Genomic DNA, 22,259 nt, shown 5'->3' on the forward strand with positions numbered 1-22,259 from the left:
CATCGCCGACCGCGCAACTGCACCGCTCTGGTCGCATTATTGTGACAGAGCTGTCGCTAAAATTTAGAAAATATTTTTAAAGTCCTGATGTACTTTCCAAAATTTAAGTGGACCTCAGTGCACAGGGAGCTTAATTTGGTCCGATCGCGCAACACTTAACACTTAATAAAGCACATGAAATCAAAAACTTGTTTTCGATTGTGCGTACCACTCCGTTCCGAAGCCCCGTTGTCCGAACCTTTTAACTCCGGAGTTGGTCTTCCTTTACTGATGACCCCCTGCTTCAACCGAAAATCCATAGTTGAAAATCTTTTCAGTGAACGAGAGTGAACGAATCAAGTTATTCGTTCTTTTTTTTTCGTTCATATAACTTCAACCAGTAGGTGTCGATAATGCGCATTGAAGCTGGTGCCACCTCGCCGTAAAACAAAACGAAGAAGACGTAACTTCCCGTTCACGAACGAGTCGCGAATTGCATTTCCCGTTCACCAACGAACGAATCTTTGAGTGAACGAGTCACTCGCTGAGTGAATCACTCACTGAGTGAATCACTCATTTCCAATTCACCGCGAGAACGTATCAGTGAGGGAACGAATCCTGGCTTTCCCGTTCGCGAACGAGTCAATGAGTGAACTGCCTTCCTGTGCATCAACGGATCAGTCAGTGAATATGTTGCGTCTCCTGGCGTGAACTATGTAAGCCAGAATGTAGATTTACGATTTATTTATAGTAGGTTTTAAATAACGTGTATGCATATATATGCCTAAATATTGTTACCCAATATATCAACTGCAGTTTCACATTAGATTGCTGGTTTGAGATGTACTTTTATTATTATTAATATTATTATTATTATTATTATTATTGTTGTTACTATTATTGTTATTATTATTTTTAATAAACTTTTATGTTAAAACTTGTCTAGTGTTTTATTCCTTTTTTTTATATTCGCCAATCAAAACATAAAAATCAGACATTTGGTTAATTGCTTTATATGACAATATGTATATGTGTTTTACGTTGTTTTATGAGTTGGTGTCCCCGAAATTAACAAATGTCGGCATAACGTTTTTTCCCAAACTTTTATTCAAACACAAACACATTCGATATAATAACACCATCAACTGTGTAAAGTGTGTCGGCTGGCAATGGCATAGCGGCAATGCTGTCACTCGTGAATCGTCGCGAACGACCAATCAGCAGCGCCAGCGAGCGTTAGATGGAGGAGGGACTTTACGAGTCAGTGACGTAATTTCCCCTTCACGAACGAGTCAGTGACGCGATTTCCCGTTCACGACCAGGTGAGACTGTTGCCAACGGATCAGTGTGTAGGTGTATTATAGAAAGAAATGTGTTAATTACCCGAGCCAATTATTAGTATATATAATAATTGGGGGGCGGGTGGGTGTAGTCGTATTTTTTGATGTGTATCGGTTGTTTCCACTGGATGTTGTAAAAAAAAGAGAAAAAAAAGCTGGATCAGTGTGTGTGTGTGTGTGTGGGGGGGGGGGGGGGGGGGGATTCATTGAACGATTCGTTTGAACGAATATTTTGAGTGAACTGATTCTAAAGATTCAGTTCACATAAATGAACTGGAATGCACATCACTAAGGTAGGCGCATGAAGCATGCCGGGATCACTAGCACCCCCTGCCATAAGGCTGGAGAACCTTTTTTCGTAGCCTCTGTAAGATCTCTTTTCAAAGCCGTTTTGTTCATCTAAAGCAGGGTCACCAACTCCGGTCCTCAAGGGCGCCAATCCAGCCTGTTTTAGGTGCAGCCCTGCAACAACACACCTGATTCAAATGATCAGCTCATCAGCAAGCTCTATTAAGGCTGATAGCGATCCTGATTATTTGAATCAGGTGTGTTGCAGGGGGGATACATCTAAAACAGGCTGGATTGGCGCCCTTAAGGACCGGAGTTGGTGACCCCTGATCTAAAGAAACACGACGTTACAGACAGATGACAAAAACACAAGATATTATATACACCAGCATAACTACGGATATTAATTAATATAGCCAGAATGTTTGAACACTTAAACAGCGACATAAAGACAGAGACGAGTTCAGTCTAACTGCATAGCCTGTCAACATAGGTAGCAGTGTGATTACGCAATCCTCAGAGGAGGCTAGACAGGACGTTGGCTCCTCCGAGCGAATCGTCTTCGGTTTTAAAATAACTATAGAAATTCAGCGATTTTGGTTCAAAATGATACAAAACTTGAAATTAAAAGGGAAATGACTTTAATAAAAACAATTGAATTTGTTTTTCTCCTTTTCATGATGGCAGGGGAGGCGAGAGTAAAGATGTGTTTCTTACTTCTGCCACAATGTTATGTTATTGTAACTATTTCGTTTGTATTTGAATTAAAAACAACTTTTGAAAAAATACATCATTAATTTTAAAAATAACCAATTTTTCATATCAGTTCAGAAACGTTGAGAGATAGGGCAAAAAAACAAATAATCAAAGCTTTATCATCAAAGACAAACGATAGAACTGTTGTCTTGGCAGCTGGTCTGACCAAATGTATCTTATTACAAACCACAGACCAGAAACAACATACTTCTCACGTGCCCGGTAACAGCACAGTCTCTCTGGCTATCAGGTTTCGTGGCAGGGTTGAGGACCCAAATACAGGGAAGCGGGGCAAGAGTGTTTATTATATATTACTTACTAATGAAGGACTATTGTTCACCTATGAGGAGTTTCTTAGGAAATATCATATCCCAATGACTCCTAGCGATTATGCTTGAGTGTTTTTGGACCATTCCCTCTGGTGTGTTAAATTAACCAGTGTACATTAATTAATGACGAGCAACTGAAAAAACAAAATGAAAAACAAACAAACAAAAAAACAGCCTTTGTTTTATGCCTTTATCTATTGTAGGTTAGCATGATGCCTTTGATTTAAATGCGGAAATTATGTTAACTTCTTATCTGTTATCTGTTTGTTTTCCTCCGACTCTTTGATTTCTTTTATCATGAAAATCCTGACTTCACCTGACCCGGAAATAGTAAAGTCCTATCCTGTTTTCTGTGGCTGTGCAAATACCTTGTCAAAAAGTAAGAAACGGCGAAACTGACTACCAGTAAGTTTTTAAACGCATTTCCCCATCGATCTAAAGATACTGAAACTCACTCACAGGCCATGGTGACTGCTGATGAAATTGCTCAATTGTGTTATGAGCGTTTCAACGATCTACCGCGGAGAGGAAAGCCCGAACCGGGAAGAGAATGGACCTCGCTCGCCGCTGTGGTGAAAATCAGCCGATGTGCAAAATCGGATAGAGGTTTGTTTGTGCATGTGCTTACGTTGAAGTTTTACTTACTATAATTACTATAATTGCTAAAAATAGTAATACATCCTACAAAATCGTACTGTGGTCAAACCAGCCGTCTTTCATTTTCTCGTGGTCAAACCAGCCGCTCTTGGGAAAACAAAGTGTGCCCATGTTATAGGTTTTACGGTAAAAGAGAGCGAAGGAAGAGCAGTGCTGTACAGTAATCCCTCGGTACATCACGGTTCATTTATCGCGGTTTCACTACATCGCGGATTCCCCCCCCCCCCCCTTATCTACTCTTTATTTTATTTCATATTTAAGATGACTGTAGTCACCCTCTGCCCCCTCATAGCAATGTTTCTTAAGTAGCTGAATGTGCAAATGATTAGAAGAATTTAAAGAAGGACGTCCAGTGTAGTTTTTTTTTTTGTACAAGATTAAGGACATTATGTTAAATATGTCCATTATTACTTTTATTCCTCTATGTATATTTTTTTAAAAGTCAAAATAAAACTTCCAAATTGAGGAATTATGGCACGAAACTTGCCCACACGCCAGCAGAAGGCAAGGAGTGCCCACACAATTGCAGTGTGTACACTTGTACGTTTTTATAAAAAAATTGTTATAATAAGAATTCTAAAAACATATTTAGCATTGTACCTTCTTATAGAAAAATTGTCATAATAAGAGTTCTAAAAACATATTTACAGTATGTACACTTGTACCTTGTTATAAAAAAAATATAATAATAAAAGTTGTTCTAAAAACATATTTACAGTATGTAAACACAATTCTCCATGTTATTTATGTTATTCAGCCGTGCTTTGATTTGAGGTAGAGTGATTTATTTTGAAGGCTGTTTTCAGGCGATACGACTTCCTGTTTTACGTTCGCGTACATATGTTACAAGGGTACAGGAGTCATTGACGATGTAAGTGGGTCTCCTAACAAGAGAAATGAACGATCACATGTGTCTAACCTTTAGGACAATGTAGTATTGCTCCAAATGTTCGTTTACATTCCTTTCACGGATCAGATGAACTAGACAGTGGTCCGAGAGTCCTAAAGCTGCACGAGCCGCAGAGTGGTATGCATCCTTGATCACGGTGTAGCAGTGGTCCAGAGTCTGTGCCCCTCTGGTGGGACACGTTACGTGCTGTTTGTATCTGGGGAGTTCGTGTGCGAGGTTCGCCCTGTTAAGATCACCCAGAACAATGATTAGTGAGTTTGGTAGAAGTTTCTCCATGTCTGTTACCTGGTCAGCCAGCATCTGCGTGGCTTCACTCGCACGTGCGTGTGGTGGGGATGTAAACAGCCGCCATGACGATCGAGGAGAACTCCCGTGGTGAATAGAACGGCCGCAGTTTATGAAAAGTGTTTCTAGGAGAGGGCTGCAAACTCTTTCAACACCGTGACATCAGTACAACCAACGTTCATTAATGTAGAAACAGAGACCACCTCCCTTTGATTTTCCGGAGAGCTCCGCGCTGCGATCTGCTCGCGTTAGCCTGAAGCCCGCTAGCTCCACGGCGTGGTGGGGCGTTCGTTCGCTGAGCCACGTTTCCACAAAGCACAGCGCGGCGGATCTGCTGAAGTCCGTGTTCCTTGAAGTGAGGAGCAGCAGTTCGTCCATCTTGTTCGTGCGTGCGTGCGTGCGTGCGTGCGTGCGTGCGTGCGTGCGTGCGTGCGTGCGTGCGTGCGCGCGCGCGCGCGCGTGCGGGGTGTTCATGTGTGCTCATGTGTATGATGTGGCTCTTTGCGATGACACAGTAAAAATGTGGCTCTTAGTCTCTGACTGGTTGCCACCCCTGTCCTAGCCTGTCTTTAAGCTTAAAATTTGACTAAGTCCATTTGAAGATAGTATAAATTCATTTTAAACGGACCTAGGGTTAATCTCAGAAAGAATGAAATCTATCTTTGTCTAATCGGCGTTCATCGACTCATGGCAGTAGCCGCAGGGCCATAACCCCTAACGGGGAAAGGCCACCGGGCGAGAGAGAGCGATGCTCTTTGTCCGAACGAACCTTTTATACCAGTCCAGTTCGTGGGTACTATGCCTGCTTGGTCACGTACCAGTTTTTTTTCCATGACGTCATACATTGGCCTCAGATGACCCAAATGCTTCCAGAATAGACTGCACCTGCATCTCGGCCGGTCTTAACCGGATTCAACCAGATGAGGTTACCATGTTCTCACGGAAGTAACAATTTTCTCAGGGATGCCTCATCCTGTTTCCCACTCCCAAATCTTGTCAACTGTCCATCAACGTGACATTTGCAAATGTTTTTTCTCTGACTTGTGTTCCGTCAAACAGCATTTTGTTTAGGCTTCAACTGGATGAACGTGACCGAGGTCACGCCCATATGTGTGATCTCAGTCTTCCACCACTTAGTATCACCATTAACCCTTTCCGCCTCCTTGTCTTCGCTCACATTTATACATTCATGTGTAAATGGAACATCATATTACATACATGTTTGATACTGCTCAAACATCGTGACAATAATAACACATACTTTCACAATAGTCAATATAACACATAATCATAGCTATGATCGTGGATTCTCTTAGTTAGCAGGTTAAAACACTCAAGCATCTTCAAAATGTATTTTGACAAGCTGGTGACCTCTAGGGCAAGCTCAAGTGTGGGATTGCAGTCTTCCACCCACGGTATCACTGTCAGCCCCTTGTCCTTACTCAAACGCTTAATACATTCATGTGTAAATGAAGCATCAGTGCTACGATGCTGCTCAAGTTGCTACTAACTATACAGTATTGCAAAGCAGAATAAAAAAAAGTATATTGCAGCTTACTCTAACTGTGATTAACATGTCTCATTCTCATTAGCTAACGATGAGCATGGGCTTCCCTAGTTAGCAAATTAAAATATTCAAGCAGTTTCAAAGTACATTATAGCAAAACAAAATAATATAACATACTCCAAAATTGTGTGTTGCTGTGCTTCAGAACAAGTCTTCATCTAATCCATGACTTTTTAAACTATTAATTTACTATGTTAGGTCAATCTGACTTTGGTACCATCTTCTGGTGAAATTTGGAACGGGAATGGAGGTTTACTGGTTCAACCAACAAATTCCCCTTTACCAATTTAACAATAGTTAATTTTGAAGAACTAACTTTTAAGTAACCCCTACTCAGGCCCCCTTCTTCAGGTCTTCCATGTCAAGCTTTGAAATTTGGAATTTCATCTTAGCCAATTCGTCTGGGCCAAATCCAATACACACTCAAGCACCATCTTTTACCCTCCTATCCACCATGTAACTCGACAAGCTAAAATACTTATATTTACAGTAATAAGTTCAATTAAAAAAAAACATTCAAATGAAAAAAAAAGAGGTGTATCTCAACCAGCCCACATGGGACGACCATCCTGCAATGTTTGTTATGAGTCAATTAGGTTACATGACTTTGGAGTTATTGAGCAAAAATGCTAATACGGTATATACAGTGATAAATACATTAAAAATATCTGAAACATTGGAATGAAATTGTAAGAAGTGTATCTCAATGAGCCCATGTATGACTATCATTGTGCACATTTTGGAGTTAATAGGTCTTACTGTAAATATCAATTGCTCCCAGGTCATGTGAACTATTGACCCCAAACTGTGACAACACATGGGCTGGTTCCGCGTGGGTTTTCTCCAGGCACTCCGGTTTCCTCCCACATCCCAAAAACATGCATGGTAGGCCGATTGAGCACTCCAAATTGCCCCTAGGTATGAGTGCGAGTGCGGATGGTTGTTTAGTTTAGTTTATTGTTTAGCACATATTATAACAAATAACAGTGCAAGGAGGGAGACGAAGCCTAGGGCTTGTAAGGAGCTCCAGTCCTGTATAAACAAAGTGCACAACAAACAAAGTGCTGTGTCATCAAATATCATTCAAGTGTTTAAGAAAAAAAAAAAAAAAGAGTATATATATATATATAAATGAATAAACAAAAGCATAACTAGCTAAATATTAATTCGTCATATTTATATATGCATATATACGAATGTGTATGTATACATACATAAACAAATACACTATACAAAATGAGAAACAAGAGAAACAAATTAGACACTTAGCGATGTTGAAGCAATCAAAAAGACACCAGGTAAGAAATAGCTAAGAGGGAGCAGAAGAACTGCAAACAGAAAATAACAAAACAAGGAAGAATCAGGGTATAAATAGTGGTTTAAGTTGATGTTCTTAGTATGGATCAGCTGAGTGCGGTGGAGTAATTTTGGACTGGTAGGATCATGAGTGGGGAAGGTGGTGTTTCAGGTGCTTTCTAAAAGCAACCTGTGAAGATATGGATCGGATATGGATTGGTAGCTCATTCCAGAGTGAGGGCCCTCTAAAATGGATATTATATTGATGGCGTGATGTTCGACAGGACGGTGGGTGGAGATTGTCCCCCTGTCTTGTTGGATAAGAATGAAAATCAGATACAAATGCGAAGAAATTATGAAAAGTGGCTGGAAGACAGTGTTTCCTATATATATATTTATGGATGAGTAGACAGGTTTGATCAACAATCAATTGGCAGTAATGAATAATTTCTAAACAATGGTGCCGATGGTTCATATCTATTTGAGAAAGAGATCATTTTTAGGAACTTCTTTTGTATGATGAGTAATTTGTTGAGGTATGTTGGATATGTAGCTGCCCAGACTATGTTGCAGTAATTGAGTAAAGGAAACAGGAAGCTATAATACAGAGTGAGATGAGCAGAAGGATGGACCAAGGGACAAACTTTTCGTAAAATACCTAGCGTTTTCATGGATCTTTTGCAAACCAAATCAATGTGTTCAGACCAGTTTAAGTGTTTATCTACTATAACTCCTAGGAATTTAGTGCTAGTAACTTGATGGATTTCGTTATTATTTATGTAAATTTTGGTCTGTTCTTTGGGGTAAGATTTATTTATATTGCAGAAGATCATGAAGTTACATTTTTTTATATTGAGTGACAACTTATTTATGTTGAACCATTTTGTAACAGCGTGCAACTCAGTATTCACACTTGCAATGAGGAAATTAAAATCATCGTGGGTGGCAATGAGGTTGGTATCATCCGCAAATAACAAAGGAAGAAAATTTGAACAAGACATGGAAAAATCATTTATGTACACCAAAAATAATAGAGGACCCAATATTGAGCCCTGCGGGACCCCAAATAGTATTTTAGATCTGTTGGAAGAACAACCATTTATATATACATATTGTTCTCTGTTGGCGAGATAGTTTGTGAACCATTTCAGGGCAGAATCGTTCACTCCATATCTCTCTAGCTTAGCGATAAGGATCTTATGGTCGACAGTATCAAATGCTTTGCTTAAATCTAGAAAGACACCAAGAGCGAATTTCTTATTGTCAAGAGCTGTTGAGATGTGGTTGACAAGCTGAAGCAGTGCATGCTCAGTAGAAAACTTTTTGCGGAAACCGTATTGATGTTTATAGAGAATATTGTTTGTTTCTAGGTGCTTTGCCAATCTTGAGTAAACCATTTTTTCTAGAATCTTGGAGAAGCAAGGAAGAACGGATATAGGTCGATAATTACCATATTCATTTGTCTCACCAGCTTTGAAGATAGGAATGACTTTAGCAATTTTTAATTCTTGGGGTACAATGCCAAATTTTAAAGATAAGGAGAAAATGTGTGTTAGTGGAATTATTATTGAATGAATGATTTTCTTAATAAGTATGCTTCTGATCTCATCATGGCCAGGGGCCGAGTTTTTTCAAGCTCATGACGATGTTGTAAACTTCCTCAACACTAGGAGGGTCAAGAATGGAGAGTGAAGGAAACTGCCCTTTAATAAGGCAACAGGGGCTTGTATCAGAGGTTGAGAAGCTAGATGCCAAGGTAGCGCCAACATTTACAAAGAAATCATTGAAACCATTAGAAATATCTATTGGGTTGAATGAGCTCTATTCTTCCCCAGCATCTCACTTGGGGTAGATGTTTTTGATTTTTTGCGATGTAATAAATGGTTGATAAGATTCCATGTTGTTTTGATGTCACCGGAGGCTTGTGTAAATTTATCAGCATAGTAAGTTTGTTTGGTTTTCCTTAGTAATACTGTAAATTTGTTTTTATATTTCTTGTATGTTTCTATATTTATAGGGGTGGGATTTGCAATAGATTTTCTATATAGTTTATTTTTTTTACGTGAAGATTTTTTTAGTTCATCCGTTATCCATGGTTTCCCCTTAGAGTTATTTTTACGACTAGAAGTTAAAGGAAAGGAGGACTCTAATGCATTTGTGAGTATTGTTAGAAAGGAGTGATAAGCTTTGTTGACATCTTGCAACAGGATAACCTCATCCCATGACACAGAGCTGATGATAGATATAAAAGATACCATGTTTTTCTCAGTAAATTTGCGGAATTTCATTTGATCACCAATATGATCTTTGATTTCAGGACTACTATCATTGTGGATGAAATGGAAGACAGGAAGATGGTCGGATACATCACAGATCAAAAGGCCAGATGTTATCTTGTAGTCTAGAGAATTAAATAGGATATTGTCTATGAGAGTGGCCGTTGAGCTTGTGATCCTGGAGGGTTTGTTGATAAGAGGGAAAAAGTTACTGGAATATAATGTATTAAGGAAGTCTGCTGTATGTGACTGCTTAGTTTCAAGCAAATTAATATTATAGTCACCAAGTAAGACACACAATTTGTTTTCTTTGTTTATGATTTCTAGAGTAGAGTCGAGGGCTTCATTGAAGGTGATTTTATCAGAGTCTGGTGGTCTATATATACATCCAATTATCACATTTTTGTTGTTTATAAGTGAGCAAGATGAGAGTTCTATAAACACAGATTCTGCTACAGTCATGTCAAAGTTGACACTTAGATCCTTTCTGGGAGAGAAATTGAAGTTATCAATCACATACAGTGAGACTCCTCCACCTTGCTTGTTTGGTCTACAGGAATGTATAGGAGTGTAGTGAGAGAGAGGGTAGCTAGATGTATTATCTACCATCCAAGTTTCAGTAAGAGCTATTACTGAAAAAGAACGTGTTAAGGTTGATAAATAGGTTTTTAGACCATCATAATTTTTAGAGATACTCCGTACATTGAAGTGGACAGTGGAGAATACATTTGTTTGGCAGTGGCCAGGAGGAGTATTGCACAGTTTGTTAAACATATCTTCAAAAATATATTCACATGACATTTCAACAGATTTTAAGGGAGTGTAATTTGTATCTGGGTTAAGGAAGGACTCATAGATACCAGCATTAGCATTCTCTAGGTCAAATGAATTAAATAATAAAGAGTCTAGATTCGGTGGGACAGAAATTCCTGCATTTGTGAGAATGTCACTGGATGGCATGAAAGGTGTAAGGGAACTGTCTACCTGAGATGGATGTCCTCCCTGCCAGTCTCTGTTCGCCTTGTTGTACTTCGCTGTAATCCATTATTCTCGTCCGGAGGGTCCATACGTACCAGTTAATGGTCATTAGTTCAGCCATTGTAGATGTTTGGTTCCCCCACCACCAGGCCATATTTCTTCAGTTCCTCCAGTTCACTCACAACGAGAGTTTTGACATCTTCTGGTGTTGCTCCGTTTGTTTTAATCCATACTTTACAGTTTCTGACCCACGTTGCGAGAATCTTGTTTTCCTTCTTCAGTTTGCGTGCGTTCCAGGCTATCTCAGCATTCTTCTTAGTGAGGTGCTCATTTAGGTAAACACCCGTTCCTTGTAGCTTCCTCCCTTGCTTCAAAAGATCCACTTTATGTTTCCTATTGTCGAACCGAATGATAATTTTCGGAGGATCTTTTGGTCGTTTTCGGTTTCTTGGGAGTGTGTGACAAGCGGCAATGTTTCCTTTCTGGAGTTCCATGTGCTTACTCTCGAAAAACTGTACTACCTGATTTTCAAGCGTTGACAGTTCGTCCGATGGAGAGTCATCTGTCGAGGGATCCGAAGGACCCGCCACCCTGGCATAGGAGCGGTGTGATGTTTTAAGACCAGTGATTATGAGGTCTTCTTGTCGGGAGTACTGCTCCAGTGCATCTACTCTCCGTTCAAGCGACAGGATTTTCTCGTCTTTCTCCTTCGATAATTTCTTAAGCTCCGTTAGCTCAGACGTTAGCTGGAGCAGGGTGGCTTGCTGCTCTAAGAGTGTGGTAATGTCTTGCCGTATCAGGTCAATGGATGATTTAAGTTCATCGTAGCCCTCATTTGTTTTGGAGGGCGGCATAGCGTAAAGTTCGAAAATGTAGACCAGCTAGCCGCTTTAGCTGATTTCCTTGTTAAATGTGTGATCCTTACCCTTTGTCTCTGTGTACCCTGCGACTAGATGGCAACCAGTTCAGGGTGTCCCCCGCCTACTGCCCGATGACTGCTGGGATAGGCTCCAGAACGCCCGCGACCCCCGTGGGGATAAACTGAAGATGGATGGATGGATGGATGGATGGATGGATGGATGGATGGATGGATGGATGGATGGATGGATGGATGGATGCCTCCCTCCTACAATTCCATAGATTCCAAAACAGCCATGCAAATGATTTGCTAAACCTGCCATATCCCCTTGGGGCACCATAGATTTAATTTACTTAAGAAGAAAAATCATATTGATTTATTTGTCTTCTCATTTGTGTTTTACAGGTATTTTAGACCCACCGTTCATTTAATCCTTTCATATCCCCTTTATCCCTCAGTTGAAAAAGAAGTTGTTTCCCTTGGAACTGGGACAAAGTGTATTGGACAGACTGCCATGAGTCCCAAAGGTATGTGGCGTATTTTTATTTTGAGTGATTGGTTTTGCTTAAATCTCTAGGGGCATAATCTAGTATCTAATGACGGTTTAAAGTTTTAAATGGTGATGGTTGGGTCAGCCTGGGCATCTGGCATAAACATGGGCGTGTTGACCATCAGCAATTTTGATTTTCCCCAATGGCTGGTCCATTTTCTGACAATTGAAAATTCACTTTTCAAGAACAACTACAGTATTTTCTGCACTATAAGGCGCACTGGAATTTTGTATTTTTTTCATATATAGTGTGCACCGGATTAAAAGGTGCATAAAATACAAGCTACTGCATCAAACTGGGGTTGACTAGGGTTCCGTTATGCATCCACTAGATGGAGCTGTGCTAAAGGGAATGTCAACCCAGTCAATGAGGTAAAAAAAAGCCCAACTCCCATTCCGTATGAATGTGATACGGTTTGGCTTCTTACATGGGCCAGCAACCCCACTTATTTTTGATGGTCATAAACTTTCTTTAGTTAAAAAGAAAAAAGCGAGTGCGTGCGTTGATGCGTAATGCGTTGATTAGCTTTTTAGCTTTGGTGCCGGGTATGTGTATGTGCAGCCAAACTTGCTGCCAAATTCCAAGATGGCGGCGCCCCTGTTGGCCGCGGCCGCTACGGGTCTCAGCATTCGACGAGGATATTCACAAAATATGTCGCCTAGGACACTACAAACAACTCAAAGTTTAGTTTATCCATCCAGTAGATTAGCGTATGATCGCCAGCGCCTGCTGGAGGTACGGTCATCGAGTGTTTTCGGACACGTAGCCACAACTACCCTAGTCTGTTTGCGTAGCCTCGGAGTGCTCAGGGCGCTAACCCCAGGAGCTCACGACGCAGCGGGCTCGCCGGGCAGCACACGCCGGAGGAGGAGTAAGCGTAGGCGGTGTGACCGGCGGCGAAAGCGCGGCTGTCGAGGTGGGCTAACGGCTAAGCTGAGAGCTAACCCCTACAAACCGCCGCTTCCATCCATCTTCCTCTCCAACGTCCGCTCGCTGGATAATAAAATGGACCATCTAAAACTGGAACTCTCTTCAAAGAGGGAAGTTAGAAACTGCTGCGCTCTCATCCTGACGGAGACATGGCTGAACTCATCAATGCCGGACAACGCCGTTAGCCTGGAGGGGCTCGCTACATTCCGCGCCGACAGAAACAGCGAGCTAAGCGGTAAATCCCGAGGAGGTGGGCTGTGTGTCTACATCAACAACAACTGGTGCAAAAATGCTAGATCTGTCGCCAGCTTCTGCTCTTCGGACATCGAGCTTTTGACTGTGAACTGCAGACCCTTCTACCTGCCCAGGGAGTTTACTGTTGTTAGCATCACGGCTGTGTACGTGCCTCCTAGCGCTAACACTAAAGAGGCCATGAGGGTTCTCTACCGGACAATTAGTGAGCTGCAATCCACGCACACAGAGGGGGTTTTCATCATTGCTGGGGACTTCAACCAGGCTAGCATGAAGACTATTCTCCCTCATTTTTACCAACACGTGGATTTTCCAACTCGGGGAGAGAACACTCTGGACTTGGTTTACACCAATATAAAGGATGCATTCAGAGCAGCCCCCCGCCCCCACCTCGGCTCTTCAGACCACCTATCTGTTATGCTAACCCCTGCATACAGGCCCCTGCTGATCAGAGCAAAACCCACAGTGAAGCAGGTGAGGGTGTGGTCTGAGGGGGCCATGGAGGCACTCCAGGACTGCTTTGAGTGCTCTGACTGGGACATGTTCAAATCAGCAGCAACATATGACAATCAGATCAACATTGATGAGTACGCCATGACTGTGTCAGCCTACATCAACAAATGCTCCGAGGACGTCAGCACCACTAAGAACATCATCACCCGAGCCAACCAACGACCCTGGATGACTGAGGATGTACGTCATACGCTGCGAGCACGGAACTCAGCCTTCAAGTCTGGCGACAAGGAGGCACTGAGGACAGCGAGAGCCAACTTGAACCGTGCCATCAGGCTAGCGAAGCGAAGCCACAGTCGGAAAATTCAGGATTTTTTCCACGACGCCAATAACACCAGGAGTATGTGGCAAGGCATACGGGCGATCACGGACTACAACTCTCCCTCCCCCCCGGTGGGTGAGGTTGATGCTGACTTCCTAAATGGTCTAAATAACTTCTTTGGGCGTTTTGAGGCACTAAACAGCACTCCTGCAGTTAAAACTGTTCCCCACCAGGAAGAGGAGGCCCTCTGCCTAGACTCAGCCGACGTGTGGAAGACTCTGAGAAGAGTCAACCCACGTAAGGCCCCAGGCCCCGACAACATACCTGGGCGGGTGTTCAAGGAGTGTGCAGGCCAGCTGGCTGGTGTCATCACAGACATTTTTAACATCTCGCTGGACCAAGCCAAAGTGCCAGTGTGCTTCAAGGCTGCCTCCATCATTCCGGTGCCGAAGAAACCTCAAATCACCTCATGGAATGACTACAGACCTGTGGCACTGACTCCCATCATGATGAAGTGCTTCGAAAGGCTGCTCAAAGATCACATCGTCTCCGGACTCCCCCCAACATTCGATCCGTTCCAGTTTGCCTACCGGCAGAACCGCTCCACTGAGGATGCCATCTCCTCCGTTCTTCACCTGAGCCTGGCTCACCTGGAGGAGAGGAACACCCACGTGCGGTTGTTGTTCCTGGACTTCAGCTCAGCGTTTAACACCATCATTCCACAACATCTGGTGGAAAAACTGGAACACCTGGGCTTCAGCACCCCCCTTCGGAACTGGCTGCTAGACTTCCTCACCAACAGACCTCAGTCAGTCCGGGTCGGACAGAACACCTCAGATGTCATCACCCTCAGCACAGGCTCCCCTCAGGGCTGCGTCCTGAGCCCCCTGCTGTTCACCCTGATGACACACGACTGCGCCCCCAGGTTCACCACCAATCACATCGTGAAGTTTGCAGACGACACAACGGTGGTGGGCCTCATCAGGGACAACAACGACCTGGACTACAGAGAGGAGGTGGAGCAGTTGGTGGGCTGGTGCAGAGAAAATAGCCTGATCCTGAATGTGGAGAAGACGAAGGAGATCATCGTCGACTTCAGGAAGAACCAGCCTCACCACGCTCCACTGATCATCAACAGCTCAGCTGTGGAGGTGGTCAGCAGCACTAAATTCCTGGGAGTCCACATCACAGACGACCTCACCTGGACTGTGAACACCACAACACTGGTCAAGAGGGCACAGAAGCGCTTGTACTTCCTGCGGAGGATGAGGAGAGCCCACCTGCCCCCACCCATCATGAGGACGTTCTACCGAAGCACCATAGAGAGCATTCTGACAAGCTGTCTCTCGGTGTGGTGTGGAGGTTGCTGCGCCTCCGATTGGAAGAACCTGAGGAGAGTGGTGAGGACAGCAGAGAGGATCATCGGGGCTCCTCTTCCCTCCATTCAGGACTTGTCATCCCAGCGCTGCGTGTCCCGAGCCCGAAATATTATCAGTGACCCATCACACCCCCACCATGGACTGTTCTCCCTGCTGCCCTCTGGGAAGAGGTTTCGCAGCATCCGCTGCAGGTCCACCAGGTTCTGCAATAGTTTTTTCCCTGCTGTCGTCAGACTGTTGAACATTTAAACGTAGCATTCCTCTGCACACTTGTAAATACTGCTTTTGTCTCCTGCACTGTTCACATACTTTATCACTGCTGCACTTTGTACTTTATAATTATCTTATTTCATTTTTTTATATAGAATGTCACTTTTTTTTTTAACCAGCCGAAATACCTCTACATTGTTGAAAGCCGTATGCAACGAAATTTCGTTTTTTACACCTAGTGTTGACAAAATGACAATAAAGTTCTGTCTAAGTCTAAGTCTAAGTCTGCAGTGAGGGGATTGTGAGTGATGTGAGTCACCCCGCTCACTCTTTGTTCGATCTTCTGCCCTCTGGGAAGAGGTACAGGAGCCTGCGCTCCCGCACCACCAGACTCACCAACAGCTTCGTACTCCAGGCTGTTAGGATCCTGAACTCTCTCCCCCCTTCTGCGTAGCGTCCTGTACTTTTGCGCTATATTCTGACTGTCTGCTGTATGCACACTTGCTCCGTTTTGCTCTTGTGGAGGGGGAGGGGTCTTCAGCGGGCAAGTGCTGTTCTGAGCGTCGAAGCGAGCAAAGAAGCGGTTGAGATCGTTGAGCAGACGGATGTCGCCCTCACAGCTCTGCGGTGCGGGCTTGTAGTCCGTGATGGTCTGAATGCCCTGCCAAAGGCTCCGTGCGTCCTTGCTGTCCTTGAAGTGGGCGGTGATCTTGCAAGAGAACGCCCTTTTCGCCTCCTTGATGCCCCAGGACAGGTCGGCCCTCGCTGTCCTCAAGCCAGCCTCATCCCCCGCTCTGAAGGCTTTGTCCCTGGCCCTTAGCAACCTGAGGACAGCCCCTGTCAGCCATGGCTTCCAGTTAGCCCGAGTGACGATGTATTTCGAGTGGGTCACATCATCAATGCATTTCGCGATTTAAGAGGAAACAGAGTCAGTATACTCCTCTATGTCCGTCCGATCGTTGCAAGTGGCCGCCTGCTTAAACATTTCCCAGTCAGTAAAGCCAAAGCAGTCTCGAAGCGCATCAGCGGCACCCTCAGGCCACACTCTAACCCGCTTGCGAACCGGCCTGGATGCTTTCACCATTTGTCTGTATGCGGGCAAAAGCATAACAGTGATATGGTCAGAAAGTCCAAGATGGGGGAGGGGGGCGGCTTTGAAAGCTCCTTTATGTGAAGAGTAGACCAGGTCCAGGAAGCTGTCGCCACGTGTTGGAAAATTAACATGCTGGTGAAGCCTCGGAAAAACAGACTTCAGGTTAGCACAGGGGTGGGCAAACTACGGCCCGCGGGCCACATCCGGCCCACGGGACCGTTTAATCCGGCCCGCCAACCCTGAATTAATTGTATTATTAAACTTTTTTTTTGTCATTTTGCCTGCAATGACTGCGTTTCCCCAGTAGATGGGGAACCGCTCGCCTGCGCATTTACTACCGGAAGCCGTGTCAGAAAGCTCGGTGCACACTCACAAGTGCGTGTACGTACGTACTCAGTAGTACGGACATGGCGCACTCGCGCTCTATTTGTATCAGTCCCGAATTTAGAGCGTGGGCTGTGACGACAGCATTCTTGTAATTCGCTCGCTGAGCTTTCAGATACAGTTTTACGCTAAAGCCACCCACAAACCTTCCCCTGGAATCCTTCCATTAAAATGAGTGGCCCGAAGAAAAGAAGTGAGTGCCGAATGTTAAAAGAGTGGCCAATTTGGCTCGACGTACGCGACGTGACGTTCAGCCACATCAACCCGTCACAGATCGAGGTAAACGGATCTCTCCTAAGAATTGCCACAACAAATTTTACTCCAGACTATGATGCACTAGCAAAAAAGAGAGACCAACAACACTGTTCCCACTGAAAATGAAGTTTGTTGTAAAAAAATGCATTTTGAATATGATTTGTACACATAGCAGGTATTGAAACTAGCGACCATTCTCATTTTGAAACAATGCAGGATGCTCAAGGACATTGATGCACCACCTGCTTGCGACTAATCTTAACCTGTAAAGTTCTTAAGGCTTACTTTAAGGAAGTGTTTCCCGTTTCCTCACCTCTGTTACCAGGTGTTTGTGAGTTAAAACTCTGCTCTGATGTTCAGATACCCCTCACCGTGTTGCCGTTTTGATTACTTTATTTGGATGTATGCTTTCACCGATTCTTCAAGATGATATATTTGGTCAGAATGTTTGCTGTTTGATGTGATCTCATAAGATAAACATCTTTCATTAATCTGACCTGCAGGCACTGAAGTGATGGAGACTGTTATTCATAATAACAGTGTCGTATTTTATGAGAATCACTGATAGCAGTTTTTTAGTGAATTATTTTTATTTTTTTTAATGCTGTTAATAAATGCATTTGTTTTAAAAAAAACTTGTTTGGAATATCCATGCTTTACTACCTACTAAAGGCCAAAATCTTTTATGCAATGACCTTTACAGGTCGCTTATATTACTTCACACAAACACTACATCCATCTGCTCCTGGTTCGGCCCTCCGGTACAAATTTAGAACCCAGTTCGGCCCGCGAGTCAAAAAGTTTGCCCACCCCTGGGTTAGCATGATTAAAATCCCCAGCGAAGATGGTGAAACCGTCAGGGTGCGCCGTCTGTTGTTCACTGACAGCCTGGTACAGTTCACTAAGAGCCGCGATCCTGTCGCCTTCGATGTTGGAAGGCGGGATGTACACCGCGACTAGCAGAATCGCGGTAAATTCCCTTGGCAGGTAAAAAGGACGGCACTTAATGATCACAAACTCCGCCAGTGCTTTATTGAGTGTTTTTATGTGTGAAGACTGCTGATACGAGATTTTAATTAAAATAGTTCAAATTAAATAATGAATAAGCCACACTAGAGCAGCGTTCCCCAACCTTTTTTTTTTAAATGTCTTGCGATCGACCAGTAGTAGCTTACTTCAGTGACGCCCCTGACCATGGTTGTCGTGATGCTGAAAGCGATGCGACCTTGTAATTTACTAGTCGTACTGAAACATTTTGGCAGAGCGCTGTGTACAACTAGTATGGATCGACAAATTCATCAATTGATCCATATATAAGGCATTATAAGGCGCACTGTTTTTTGAGTAAATATAATAAATATACCGTTTTTTTCCGTGTATAATGCGCCCCCATGTATAATACGCACCCTAAAATTGGCATGTTGATGCTGGAAAAAAGCCTGTACCCATGTATAATACGCACCCAATATTTTTTATTTATTTTTTTTTAAGTCCCAATGATCGTCACACACGCAGGGAGGCAATGGGTCCCATTTTTATAGTCTTTGGTATGGTCTTAATTAGGCTGGATGTATTTTTTTTTGTTGGCGTTGATTTCTCCGACTGCCCGTAAAGGCACCACCGCGATCAGATGAAAAGAGAGGAAAGTGACGTGCGGACCTGTGAAAAAGGCGGCTCTGTATGGGAGAGACGTTGAAGAGGAATAAAAACACCCTTGGAAACCAAAACTTGCCCCTCGTCGTGACTCGGAGCCGCAACAAATGTTTCGGATTTGTGTAGGGTACATTGTGACAGCAAACGAGCAGGTGATCGAGCAAGCGTCTGATACGAGAGCATTGCGTTCGTATGGAGCGTGTTTGAAGTGAACAGCAGAGACGAAAGGAACAAGGCAAAGTGTTGTGAAATAAAATATTACCTGTAATACGCATTTTGTTATTTGCTGATTGTATTAAACCAGTGGTTCCCAAACTTTTGCAGGCTGGCGCCCCCTTTGGCTCCCCAGTGAATTCCTAGCGCCCCCCCCCCAAGGACCGGCATTTATATAAATAAATAATACATTTATATAAATAAATAAATAATACATTTATAATATCATTACCATTACGTTGAATTAGTGGGAGCACTGAGTTTGTTTCTCAGAAACGAGCCGGTCCCATCTAGACGTAATCGGAGACAATGACACCCGAAGTGATTTAAGGTTTGTCTTTTATTGCAGGATGCTTGGTCTCCATGTGTTGAAGCAGTTTTGAATGCTTCACTGCCTGGTTAGTTAGCCTGTCGCCACATATTAGCTTTGCGGGCTCGACTGGGGAAACATGTCACGTGACCGGGACGAGTGTCTTGACCTGAATTAATTGATCGTCGATTAAAAAAAAAATTCTGTGCGGCTTGGCGGCCCGGTACCAAGTGACCCACGGACCGGTACCGGTCCGCGGCCCGGTGGTTGGGGACCACTGCCCTAACCAGCTCAACACAACACAACACGGCGCGTTCTGGCGAGTCCCCAATTTCATGTTGACTTGAACTCAAGATGATGTTGACCGCCAGAATGCGGTTTTTATTATAAGATAAAATTCTGAACATTACAAGATTGAAATTACAAACCTGAGCTTTTGCTTTTGTAGTCTATGCTGTCGGATCTGACTGGGCCAGAGCGGCGTGTTGTGTACAAATCGACTGCCGCCCCCCTACCGCCCCCCTACCGCCCCTTTCTTCCTCACCGCCCCCCCAGATCTTTCCACCGCCCCCAGGGGGGCGGTACCGCCCACTTTGGGAACCACTGTATTAAACTATCACATTCATTGTCAGTCAAGAAGAGAAGAGGACAATTATCCCTTATTGACGAAATGACCAGAGCACAGTACAAACACACTATTGTTCTTGTAACGTGTTTTGTATTTAAGTCCTGTCTGCCCCTCGCTCACCGTCGGATCATTGCATGAGTTACTGTCATGATGTCTGTTTGGTTTCTGTTCCTGTCTTTGGTAATGTCACCCTGTCTTTTTGTTCCACGTCTTTGTCGGTCAGTCCTGTTGTTGGTTTTGTTGTTCCATGATTTTCTTAAAAAAAAAAAAAAAAAAAATATATATATATTTTAAAAAAGAAGATTAAAGGAAATTTGTACCCATGTATAATGCGCACCCCAGATTTTAGGACAATAAATTAGTTAAATTTTGCGTATTATACACGGAAAAAAACGGTAAATATAATTTTTTAAGTGCGCCCTATAGTGCGGAAAATACGGTGTGCTTTATGAGGCCAAGTCAATTTACTGTTGAGTGGCCTGTTTCAACCCAGATTTTATTTTAACCCTTTCAGATGCCATGTGCATAAGTGGAAGACTTGGCTTAAACAGATACCAAGGAGTTGTGTTTGAAAAGAGAGAGTTGGGTCAAGTTTATGACCAAGATTTATTGCAGAATCACTTTGAATAATAGTAAATTTTTCAAGACTCAGAGTTGTGTCCTAAAATAGGTTCTTAGTTTTAGCTAAAACGACTACTTCTTTGTACCTGTATTTCACCATGCCTGACGGAAGACCCCAATTTTAGTTGCACATCGTTTGCCCTCAAGTTTTCTGCCTAATTGTTCAAGTGTGCGTGTTTTAGCCGTAAACCACGGAGTCATCATCATCATCATCGGCCGTCACTCGTGGTCGAATATGACTCTCCCCCGTCTTGGTCCTTGTGGGTCTTCAGATGGGCGTGAAGGCCGATCCTGGACCCGATTGTTCTTGTGCAGTGTGGACAGTTGAATGTGGTGGTGGGCTTGGGTTGGGCCTTTTTGTTGGAGACTCTCTTCTTTCTGAGTCTGTGCTTGTCTTCTGCAGTATGGTGGAGGTCAGCATTATAGAGTGCAGCACCCTCACGGACAAGGTTTCTCCATGTCAACCTATCTTTTGCCATGTCTTCCCAGGTCTTAAGGTCTATGTCAGGGGTCTCAAACTCCAGTCCTCGGGGGTCGCATTCCTACATGTTTTCCAAGTTTCCCTCGTTAAACACACCTGATTCAATTATCAGGCTCCTGCAGAACGTGAGGATGAACTGATCATTTGAACCTCCGCGTCACTGGTAAAGAAATCCTATCGTTTGTGCAAAGTACGTACATCCGCCGCCATTGATAGTTGTTTTGTGTGGCTTCCACCCCACAGAGACGTAACAAACAGGCGTAATACGTATGTAGACCCGATTAATCAATCAGAGGACATTACGTTTTGCATAGATCGAGGCGGTAAACCAATCAGAGGACTTCACGTAACACGTAGAGTACATACCTCCGCCACCATGGACAAATAAATACTATCGTTTGTAACAGCATTAGGACCCTCTAAAATGGCATAGACAAAGAGACATGCTTATGAGGCACAATTAGAGCTTTGTGGAAAGCCAGGATCATTGCAGAAGAGCAACGTGACGATGACGTGACAATGACGAGACAATGACGAGAGGGAACTTGGCATGTTTAATGGCAAACTTGTCCAACTGTTTAATTTGTATACAGAAGATGAGGACTTGGACGGTTTTGCGTATGAATATCTGGCAAGTGTATTTTAACGTCATGGGTTTCCACACTTGAAAAGGAAGGACTTGACCGGACTGGGATTCCACTCTTTGTTCGGGTTTTTTAATGAGCGAAACAATCAAGGTGAAAAACCTTTAAAACACAAACAAAAAATTGATGAGTTTAAAAAAAAAAAGATACCATTTTCTTCCAAATAAACAATGTAGATAAAATTCAGTTCTTTTTACTAAAAGAAAGAAAGAAAAGGTCTTGAACATAAAGTTATCCTTTCAAACAAAAGTCAATACACAACTTAATGCTTGTCATAAAGACTAAACTAAATGAGTCCAGTTGAGAACTGTAGTCCCTTTGGTCTCCTCTTGATTTTTTCCTTTCTCCGTGGAGGTCAGT

The 22,259-nt window shown here is 43.3% G+C and overlaps 2 protein-coding genes across 14 annotated transcripts in view; both read left to right on the plus strand.

The window, feature by feature from the left end:
* The window catches only part of adat1 (adenosine deaminase tRNA specific 1), a 525,603-nt gene that overhangs the window by 474,587 nt on the left and 28,757 nt on the right, over positions 1–22,259 (plus strand). For 8 of the 13 annotated variants that reach the window (XR_005098161.1, XR_005098162.1, XM_037253632.1 and 5 more), the window contains exons 1-2: positions 3,020–3,298; positions 11,979–12,047. The exons of 1 other annotated variant lie outside the window; for it this stretch is intronic. Coding sequence is in view for 9 of the 12 variants with exons in the window: in XM_037253632.1 (XP_037109527.1) it covers positions 3,157–3,298; positions 11,979–12,047 (211 nt within the window). In the remaining 3 variants the exon portion in view is untranslated. Of the gene's footprint in view, positions 1–3,014; positions 3,299–4,106; positions 4,221–11,978; positions 12,048–22,259 lie in introns of those variants that run through there. 4 more of the 13 variants (XM_037253621.1, XM_037253625.1, XM_037253629.1 and 1 more) reach the window with 4 other exon arrangements.
* exoc3l1 (exocyst complex component 3-like 1) overlaps positions 1–22,259 on the plus strand; it is a 490,744-nt gene that overhangs the window by 253,201 nt on the left and 215,284 nt on the right. The gene's annotated exons all lie outside the window — the stretch shown is intronic.

This window comes from Syngnathus acus, chromosome 6 (assembly GCF_901709675.1).
Source record: "Syngnathus acus chromosome 6, fSynAcu1.2, whole genome shotgun sequence".
Classification (NCBI taxonomy): Eukaryota; Metazoa; Chordata; class Actinopteri; order Syngnathiformes; family Syngnathidae; genus Syngnathus; species Syngnathus acus.